At 38.6% G+C, this 10,914-nt stretch overlaps 1 protein-coding gene across 2 annotated transcripts; it reads right to left on the bottom strand.

Annotated features, from left to right (window-relative positions):
* Positions 1-273: 273 nt before the first annotated feature.
* LOC148013844 (pentatricopeptide repeat-containing protein At3g09040, mitochondrial-like) lies at positions 274-3,889 on the bottom strand. 2 transcript variants are annotated; one of them, XM_087667062.1, is made up of 2 exons: positions 2,981-3,889; positions 274-2,875 (listed from the first exon to the last, which is right to left on the bottom strand). In XM_087667062.1, exons 1-2 carry the CDS (start codon positions 3,594-3,596, stop codon positions 807-809), a joined length of 2,685 nt encoding a protein of 894 aa, XP_087523188.1. In that variant the 5' UTR covers positions 3,597-3,889; the 3' UTR covers positions 274-806. The 2 variants fall into 2 exon arrangements, with proteins under 2 accessions (XP_087523188.1, XP_087523189.1); XM_087667063.1 differs by having other exon boundaries at positions 279-3,043; positions 3,207-3,290.
* Positions 3,890-10,914: the final 7,025 nt, after the last annotated feature.

Here is a 10,914-nt window from a genome sequence, read left to right as displayed (position 1 = left end):
TCAAAGACAAAACACATCAAATCATTGTAAACCAATAAAAAATCACACCGAGCTAACAAAAGATATTTAACTAATTCAAAATCATGCTAATACTCTTAAAAATACTCAAAAGAATCAAATCCCTTCTAAACCATATCTAAAAAAGTAATTTAGCTTTAAAAATCCACCAAAAACATCCCAAAAATCAATCATTTCAAGCATGCAATAAGATGTAGTGTTCTTTGCATCTATAATACTTCACCAACACATTGTTATTCTCTATAACTCTTAAGATTGGAACTTCATATAACTAAAGTTTGGCCCAAACTCTCCATGCTTTGGCCCAATATCTCAGAGAGCAAACATATTCTATGTGGTTCTTTCTCAAATAGTAAGATCAAAAAGCTCTTGGGATTGATGGTTTTTTAGTATACTTAGTAGCTAGGTGGCCCACTTGTTGGCATTTTCCGCACCGTATGTTTGACCTAATTGCATATTTGGTTACTCCTATTGCATTGATAGCATTCGTAGTATTCACTTGCATGGTCTTTAGCTACTCCATTATCACATCCATTAATTTTTTCTACCAAGTTGGACAGTCCTTAATACTTTCACTTCCTATTGCACTTACAATGGAGTATTTTCCATTGCTTTCTTTCCTTTCCAACAATATCATTTTCTTCATTTGCAGCCAATGAGAGTACTTATTCATGGTAGTTTTTCCCGACTACACACCAAAAACATAACTCGTTATGTGTCCAACGTTTTTAATGAGAATTTAGCAAATATCGGCTTATCACTGTCACACTGTCACTATAGATATTGAGTCAACTTAAGTTAACTCTTATATAATGTTGAGGAAGAACCTCTTGGTTGTCATTACAAAAAGACGAATGCAAAATGGAGTCTACAAGAGGCACATATCCTTCAACTTTCATATGCAATGCTATTTTTTTGAGAACCATGTCTCCATGTGCCATTTGCTGAAGTTCTTTGCTTCCCACTAAGAAGTTAAACACCTTATTGTTCACCTCTATAAAAGCCTTTCCAACCTTCTTCCATGCATGAGCATCCTTCCTTTGTTCCTGTACTTCTTCCGCATTATCTAAGTGGCCAGCATCGACATAAAGTTTTGACATCAGTTCATAACTGGAAGCATGGCCATGATCTGTCTGAACTATGCTCTCAAAACACCGATGGCCCATGCTCATGTTACCATGCATTCTACAATGGCTCAATAAAGACATCCATGCCAATAGATTTGGCTTGAATGGCATTGTAATCATCATATCTTCCGCTTCATCCAGATATCCTGTGCGGCCAAATAAATCAACCATGCAACTGTAGTGATCCCGTAAAGGTGTAATCCCATAGTCTTTAATCATGGACTGAAAATGGTAGCAGCCTGCCTTAATTAAGCCTTTGTGAGTGCAAGCACAAAGCAGAGAAACAAATGTGACTTCATTTGGTTCTATCAACGCTTCATTTTGCATGGCTTGAAAATACTGAAGAGCTACTTGATAATCACAGTTTTCAGCATAGCCAGCAATTATTGCACTCCAAGCCACCACATCACGGTTACCTAAAGAATCAAACACCCTCTGTGCATGTTCAAGGCTTCCACATTTTGCATACATATCAATGAGGGTGCTGCCAATAAAGCAATCTGTCTCACACACCCTTTGCTTGATCTGGGAATGAACTAGCTTACCCTGCTCTAGGGCTGCTAGCTTGGAGCATGCCTTCAAAATGCAAACAAACATGACATTGTCAGCCTCTATCCCCTCTTGCTGCATGCGCTGGAAGAGGTCAAGTGATTCCTGGTAATAACCATGCTGAATCATCCCCGAGATCAGTGTACTCCATATTACTACGTGCCGTTCTTGCAGTCTGTTGAAAAGGTCAAGTGCTTCTTTTATCCTTCCACTTTTGATGTGCAGATCAAGAAAGCTGTTTACCACAAATAGATTGTGCTCATGCTCACCTTCACTAAGTGATTTATTTATAGGTTCACCCTTAATCTCTTCTGGTGCTACACTCGAGCATGCTTTTATTAAACTCACGAGTGTTACATCATTTGGCTTGAAACCTAACTGTTCCATTTGCTTGAACAGTGAGAAAGCCTCATCAATGTTCCCAATATGAGCATATCCTCCTATCATGGTGCTCCATGTGACCAAATCTCGATTATGCAAATTTTCAAATACGTCACGTGCGTCCTCAATATTACTGCACTTGACATACATGTCGATAAGACTGTTTGCAAGGAAAGCTTCTAACTTACAAATATGCTGGTTAATATGGGTGTGAATCAACCTGCCCAAACCCAGGGCACTTATTCTTGCGCACGCTTTCAAAACACAGCCAAATGTGACATTGTCTGGTTCAATGCCATCCTGATGCATCTGTTGAAACATATCAATAGCTCTGAGACCCTCTCCCTGTTCTGCATATCCTGCTATCATGGTGCTCCATGTTACATTGTCTCGCTGCCTTAACAACTTGAACACTATTTGTGACCTCTCAAGATGTCCACATTTGGTATACATGTCAAGAAGAGCATTTCCAACCGATAAATCAAGTTTATAATCACTGGCCACAATGTAAGCATGGATCCAAATTCCCTGGTCTACCGCTTGTATGATGCAGCAGACCTGTAAACAGCCAATTAATGCCACATCCGGTGGCTTCAAGCCTTCCTGCAACATCTGTTTCAAAAGCTGAAGGGCCTCCCATCCATTTCCAGCCTGAGCATACCCTGTGATCATTGCACTCCATGGTACTACGTTTGCCCTATGTGACAAATTGAACATCTTCTGTGAATCATCACAACTCCCACATTTGGCATACATGTCAATCAAGATACTCCCAATAGTGTCATCAGCTCGCTCCAGACCTGCTTCGAGGATCAGGGCATGACTCAGTCTGCCTACATCCAAGGCTGATATAATGGAGCATGCCTTGAAAACGCAAACATAAGTAACATAGTTTGGCTCAACACCTTTATGTTGCATATAGTTGAATAGCCTGAGCGCCTCATCTGGATAGCCAAGCTGAGTATATCCTGCAATCATGGCAGTATATGTTACGACATTCTGCTCTTGTGAGTGGTTGAACACACTCACTGCATCACATAGGCTATCATGTTTTGCATACATATCTATAAGACCGCTCCGCACATATACACTCGATTCGAAAGCAAAATCAAGAATATGCCCATGGATCACCTTGCCTGCACCGCGAGCGGTGCTGCTGCTAGTGCATGCTTTGATGACAGTTGCGAAAGCATGTTCTGTCGGTGTCCCTTTCACTTCCAACATCCTTTGGTACAGCTCAATGGCCATGGAGGCATGTCCAAGCTTGGCATGGGCAGCGATGACTGCTGTCCATGCGGAGGCATCTGGTTCAGGCAGTGCCGCAAAGACTTGGTTTGCCTCTGATAAGCTTCCACAGAGGGCGAATGCGCGGATGAGCTGGCTTGCCAGACCTGACTCGGAATGAAGCCCATTTTGGTTGATGAGAGCAAATGCCTCCCTGCTTCTCTTGAGGTCTTTCTTTCTGATGCAAGCGTGCACAAGGCGGTAAAGGTAGGGTAACGACACTTGCTGCTCCTGCATTGGGGCAAGCTTTGCTGCTTGTTATCATATCCGGGTAATGAAAATGGCAGCTGCGACGATAACCAGGCCCTCCATGGCCAACCCCCGACACCACAGACATCATGCAGGCAGCAGGCGATTGCAAACAATTGGTCTGGAAATTCTGTGAAGGGGGGGGGGACTTGGTTACTCCAATACGCTTAACCCAAAAACCAAACCCAGGCGTAACCTCTCTTTTCAGACTTGCAGAGTCCGACGTCTTTGCTTCCTCCTAGAACAATCCTTGGAAACCTTGAGCCCGCCCACATGACCAACATGTTGGGTCACCATGATACCTCTTCTATTGCATGGGGGTTAATTAGACTCTCTTGGATTCTACTATAGGGAGAGTCTCTTTAACCCCAATTACTATAGTAGGCTAGCAACGATTGAACATCTGGCACAAATTTATTAGTTGCTTTCTACAAAAGCAGTTTCCAAGTCACCTATTCTCCAATAGCTGCACTCCCTCGCATGTTTGTCACGTGCGCCTTTTGAGCTTTTTGATTCACCATGATAGCTTTAGGAAACCGTCATGACTCATCACCACAATAGGTCATGTGTGTGATCTATGAGGTTTTCTTTGTACACGGAAAAGTATTTGTGTTTGTTATCACAAGATAGAGATGTACTACAATAGGGTACCTAGGTTCCCCTAATCTTTATAAGTTACAAAATTTCATTTGTTGTATTGTTTGAATGGATAATTACCTTGCTATTCGATCCTTAAGTGTCACATTATTGGCCCCTCGTTGTCACTCTTTTCTGAACCCTTCATTTGTAACAAGGTCTACTTGATAAAAATATCAAAATACGTCGTCCTTTTTTAAAGGCTCCATACAATATATATAGTTTAACCGTTAAAAAACATTTACGTGACCCATTTGGGGGGGGGGGGGGGGAGTTATAATGGGGGGTTGTTGAATGATACTTTATATTGGCAAATAGAGTCGCATCTATGACCTTCTGAGGTAGCTAGGGGCAAGAGAAGACCAATTTGCAACAGGCAACAGCATCTACAAGTTGTTGAGACAGGGCAATAGCAGTAAATGACTGATTTTCTTCAATCCTTGACAAAGAAAGTCTGAATTTTCTCTATCCTCAGCATTCTCTCTCATCTTCTAGCCTTTCTACAACCTTACTCCGAAGATTACAGCATTGAGATCACTAGAGGTTGAGAAATTTCAAAATTCTCTATTGTAAACCCTAATCTGCAACATAAATTACGGTTTAGCAGTAGCCTCGAAATGTGTGCAAGAAATTGGAAGCTCCAAGACTTGGTTTCAACAGGGCTAAAGCTGTTTTCAATCAAATTCAAGTGGAGGGACCAATAATCAATGAATTTGGGGCATTTTCCATCTCCGTCAAAGCATGTGAAGGCATTATATCTTTCATTACGTTTCGCGTTCTTTCCTAGCCTAGTATCCTTGGGATGGAATAAATCTTTTTTATTTTTTAAGCTTAAAGCTAAAGTAGAATGGTCTAATGGTAGAAACTTTGCCATTGCCACCATAAGGTTGTCAGCAGATGGCAAAGAGATGGAAATTATTTCAATATATGCAACTAATTCCTCAAGTAAATAGGCTACTAAAAATGGAGTTGGCTATGAGATAAGATTTAGGTATGTCACTTATTTTTTACGGGTGACTTGAATTTGATAGATAGAATGTGTGATTGCTCTCATGGCATTGAGGGGATGATCAATGATGAAAGAAAACTATGGGATGCGCTTGTCCTAGAACATTAGATTCATAATGTGATCACATTGATGGAGAATGATGATGGGCACAACAAGCATCATGATCTATCCAAGAGAGCTACTGGCCATGCCAACATATGTGTAGGTGTAGGAGATTGGTAGTTAGGCCCTAAAACCACCTTGAAAGTTTGTTCCATTTGTAGTATTCATAGCACTGTCTTATCTTTCTATGATATAGTAACTTGTTTGAAGCTCCTTTGAAAGAGGGTCCCTCCCATTCGAAACTAACAATGACCTTCTTGAATGAAGTTGCCTATTGTGGAGCTATCAAGAGATTTTGGAGTGAAGCTTGAGATGGGATGGTGATTTGATTGTAGGGGCCAAACTTTTATCACGCTTACTCTTGGTAATGATCCTAATGATTAGATATTTCTTCAATTGCTTAAAGTAGTGAAGAGTTCATTTATTCTAAGAACAACTTCATGTTGATGTTGGAAGGGTATGGTTGAAAGTCAATTGGAAAGTGGATACTAAGAGCCCCATGCATTTTTATTTTTGGGCTGTTACACAAACAAGTTAAAAAATGACAGTGTGATGCTTATTGAGAATAAGAGTGGGCAACAATCTAGTGAGGAAGAAGAGATTGTTAAGGTTTTTAACAACTTTCTTTCCACTATTATTGAAGTTGTTCCTATTGATAGTTAGGAAGTGGATATTTTAAAACTAAGGGAATCTTGGTTGCTCACCTGATGGAGATGACTTTTCTTTTTTATAGGCCTTTTATTGAGGATAGATTAGATTTTATCATTAGGAGAATGAGGAGGCGAAAGCACCCTAACCAAATGGATTGCTACTCAAATTCTATCACATTTCTTGGGATGTTTATTCAAAGGATCTTTGTAGACTCGTTAAAATTTTCAAGGAGCAAGGTAAAGTCTTTGAATTTATTAGTGGGAAACTAGTTAAGGTGATTCCCAAGTCAACTAGCAGGCTCAAACCAAGTGTTTGGAGGCCTTTGATTGTGCTCAATAGTGTGTATAAGGTCAATAGTGATCTAAGGAAGGAGGGATTGTTTAGTAAAGCTATGAGTTTAGTCTTCTCTTTGTTTCAAAGAACCAACATTGGGTAGCCTTAAAACTAGCTTGTGAAGTATTCTATTAAGAGAAGCTACTCTCATTTTAGTAAGGATGTAGGCCTCTTGTTGGAGGATAAACTCTTTAGCACTTGAAGAATAAATATTAGTATCACACAAACATTATGTGATCAATAGAGCAAAAAACAACAACAAATTTCATGTTGCATTTTGGTAAATTTTGTAGCAAAAATTGAACACACCTTAGGTAAATTGCATGGCAACATGACAAAACCAAGATTTAACAAACATGCCTCTAAACTATTAGTGATTCCACATTCGTATCATTGTTAGAGAAAGACACTTTAGGTAAATGAAGGGCACACAACAAGTTAAGAGGAGTTTAGAAGCTCTTCACATGTGAGGGCAACTTGAATAAGGACTTCCCTTTAAATAACTAGTGTTGCATGCTCTACTGCTCAACTTTATTTGTTTATGTTTTTAGTATGAGACAAATTTTCAAGTAGAAGATGAGATCTATAACAAAGTGTTTATATTATACATTGTTTTTAAAATATCCAAGTTTAGAGAACTAGTAACAAAGTTTTTATGTTATTGTTAACCCCAAACAAAAAGAAGACTACAAAAGGGTGCAAACTTTTGAAAATTTTATTTAAAAAGTGAAAAGTCAAAGTTTGGTCAACATGCTCAAATCTCAATTAAAGGAGTCAAAGGAGATCAATCAACAAATTGAGAGAAGAAACCAAGGCTAGTTTCACATAATTGGAGTGCTAGACATGAAGATTGAAGATATTTTGAGTAATCACATAGATGCAGTAGCATAGGCACTAAAAGTTCACAAGCAGTGTGGAGAAATTTAATCCAACATCTAGTCTTCATTTATATTACTAACGTGCATTCTATTAAAAAATGATAGTCGAACTCACTCTTGTGCAAATTTGTATATCTCCTAGAGTCATATTTTATGTTTTTGTTTCTAGTCACTATGTGCACATTAGACTTGCAATAGTTAAATGAAGATTCGTCCCTCAAATGAGCCATGGGCAATGTAAAAATGAGGTGAATCACTTAAGGAATAGGCAAAGGGTTGGGGCTACCCATCGGGAAACCCTATGTTTATAATGTGTAAAAAGGAATAGAGAATCTCATTCTTGTGTGCATTTTTGGAGCTCAAGCTTTATCTACACCTTCTTGCTTCCCTTATAGCTTGTGCTTGAAAGTGTGTGACACGAAGTGAGGAGCTTGGAGAGTGAAACTTCTCTTGTAACCATTCTTCTTCACCTCTTTTCCTTTGCCTTCCTTGCATACCACATGGGCATTCTTAAGGCCTTAAGCTATGTTGGAAGAGAGAAAGTGAGCAAGGGAGTGTGGGAGAGAGTAAGAGGTTGGAAAGGAGAAGCTTTTTTCTCCCCTATTGTTCTTGTAATTCTTCTTTACAAGACCTAGGATAAAATCCTTTCTTCTATGGGAGCTGCTCTGATTATGTTTAGGAATAGGAGGTTGTGATTGCTCAAAAGAATTGAGTTTTTCCCTCTAATTAGAGAAGGCATGGCTAATCCAAAACATATATAACTAGATTAGGAAAATTAGTTGTGGCAGATTAAGAAGTTGAGCTACTCGAAAGGATTGAGCCTTTCACTCTTTGATTAGACACTCCTTTCAAAACACACATAGGTAGGTAGGAAGACTATCTGAATGGAATTGACATGATGGACATGGAATATAAGTAGATTATGGTGGTATTAATCTCTTTTCTATTCTCTTTTGAAAAACATGAATTTCATTAAAAACTTAAGTCAATTCTTGCTTGTAAAGCATTGAATGGAATCACAGAGAGCATTTGAACTCTCTTCCATTTTTGCTTAAGCTTTTCATATGCTTCTTGAATATAATAGTGGTAGGAAAATTGCCAAGGATGACATCTACGTGTGGTAGAGTGTGGTTTCTACTTGGTTAAGTGCATTTGGGAGCATTGTGAAGAGTCTACACACCATCTGAAAACATTCCATGATCACCTCAATTGCATGATTAATTACCTCCACTACTATTTTTTGATAACTTATATATTGATTTTCCACATGCAGCATTGCCTAGCATCATTGTCTACACTAGAAAGTTACTGGCATGCATGTCAAGTGAAAAAGTGGTCAAACATCCGCATGCTTTGTCTTGTTATGGAGAAGCTTTTATTTCCATTAAGTGCAATAGCATTTTGGCCATCATAGTTGATTTGTATGAAGGCTCTGAGTAGGAATACATATGTGTGTCATCAAACTCCTCAAGTAGATAGCCTTCGTAGTATCATCATACATGTCTTAGTATTCATTCAACCTCATATGAAGATGCAACAAATGCCTCTTACTTTCATCTTGACTAAAAAATGGGAGCTAAGATCAAGAAGAACATACAACCACTGTGAGGACATTGGGTATCCAAGCCTTCAACCTAGTCCGAATCATTGCACCCTTGTAGTGTTTATTGTTGATTGAAATTATGTAAGTCATAGGTACAAAGTTCAGAAATATGCCCATAAAAATATTCCAATGGTATTTCTTACGTTCATTGAAATACTAGCTCAAAATGGATACTAGATAGGAGAGATCTAGAAGCTAGAGATTAATCAAAGGACTTTCCTAACTACCTAACAATAGTTATACTCATCAAAAGGAGCAGTCTTTAGTTAGTTTAATGGTCAAATTCAGTGGTAGGGTAGCTACCAGTCAAACACCATGTGGAAATAATTGATCAACTAATTGAAGGCATACTTGTTTTGGGAGATCAATTCCTTCAGTATATTGCACTACCTCCATGCCCAAGAAGAAGTAAAGAAATCCGAGACCAGCCATCTTAAACTTGGAGATAAGCCATGCCTTAATAGGTGAGATGGTAGAAGTGTTTAAGCTAGTATTAAAAGAACATCCACATCCATAATTACATATTAGACCCCCTTTGGAGTGTGATGAATATAAAGATTTGGATCATAAGGGGAGGAATGAAAATCATGCTCTTTAAGAAAATTTCCTAAAGCTATGAACAAGATGCTTGTTATAGCCCATAAATAGCTTTATGCAAGCAAAGTACATTATCATAGCCTAGAATGAAGAATCCTAATGATTGGGACATAGAGCTCATCCAAATAACCATTTCAAAAAGCACTCTTGGCATCCATTTGATCGATTGGCCAACCATGATGAGTAACCAAGGCCAATAGAGTTTGAATGATGTCAAGTAAGCAATGGTAGTGGAAGTCTCCTCATAATCAATGCCATGTTTTTTGGAGAAGCTTGAGCCACTAATTGACCCTTGTACTTGTCCAAGGTTTGTCCAAGGTCTTATCTGATTTTAGCTTTGTACAACATATCCACTTTGTCCCAATGAGCTTGTGACTAAGACGATCCACCAAATTCCAAGTCCCATTATCCCATTATGGTCCAAGTCCCATTATGGTCAATACTTTCAAGCTCTTTTTCCATTATTAGACTCCAATTTGGATGCTTATGGGCTTCTAGACACGTATTCTACTCATGCAAAGGAAGTAAGACTAAGTCTAACATTTCTTCTTTGACCATCCCTGAGTCTCAGCTAGGATGATCCCCAAATCCTACATGATTTGCTGAAGCAAGGTAATGGGTTCCAAGGAGATGATCTAGGAGTAGAAGTCTTGCAAGAAGTAGATGTGGCTCAAAAGGCATAAGAGAGACTGTATAATCAATGATGGACTCAAAGGTTTACAAAACAACTCTCATCAAATACAACATCTCTCTAGATCAAGATCTTATACATCCAATGATCAAACAAATAGTAAGCTTTTGCTTCAAAGGAATATCCCGCAAAGATGAGAAGCTCAACTTGGGGCACAAGTTTACATCTTTTTTCATATGGTGCCGAGGTGGAAAAAAAAGGGAGTTTGCTATAGAATTCCTCAAAGGGGTGTTTTTAAGAACTACCACAATTAGACACCAATTCAAAAGGTATATGGAAGTATTCATTGCTTCTAAGCTTATGAAGTCAAGCAATTTAATTTTAAAAAATAATGGATGTGCCATATTCATCACAATTTGGTTCCTAAAACATTTCATTTTGAGAAGGGGAGTTGGTTGAGGTGAACAAGTGTAAAATGCCATGCTCGTGTAAGAACTCAAAAAATTCATGGAAAAATAGACTCGCCACATTGTCATTTCTTGTTGTCCTCGTAGAAACACCCATAAGATTGGTCACTCACCTCGCTTGTCTAGCAAAATGGCAACCTTTATTATTATTTTGGTGCGGTGTTTAGTTTTTTTTTACTAAACCCACATGTATCAAAAGTAATCATCCATGCTGCAAAAATAATATTAAAGGATGGAACCAATGATTTACCATTGAGATCAAGGTGGATCCATCTTCATAACCCCTTAGAACAATGAGTAGGATACTATGAAATAGGAGTTTGGTGTTGTTTCCCCAAATAACACGGTTGGCACCCATCTTGAACTAGTTTCAAATGTAGGAGGCTATCAACCAATCGG

The sequence above is a fragment of the Lygodium microphyllum genome, chromosome 25, assembly GCF_053477565.2.
Source record: "Lygodium microphyllum isolate KBCC chromosome 25, Lygodium_microphyllum_v1.1.10, whole genome shotgun sequence".
Taxonomy (NCBI): Eukaryota; Viridiplantae; Streptophyta; class Polypodiopsida; order Schizaeales; family Lygodiaceae; genus Lygodium; species Lygodium microphyllum.
Note: the sequence above shows the minus strand (reverse complement) of the source record. Positions and strands in the feature narration are given on the sequence as shown.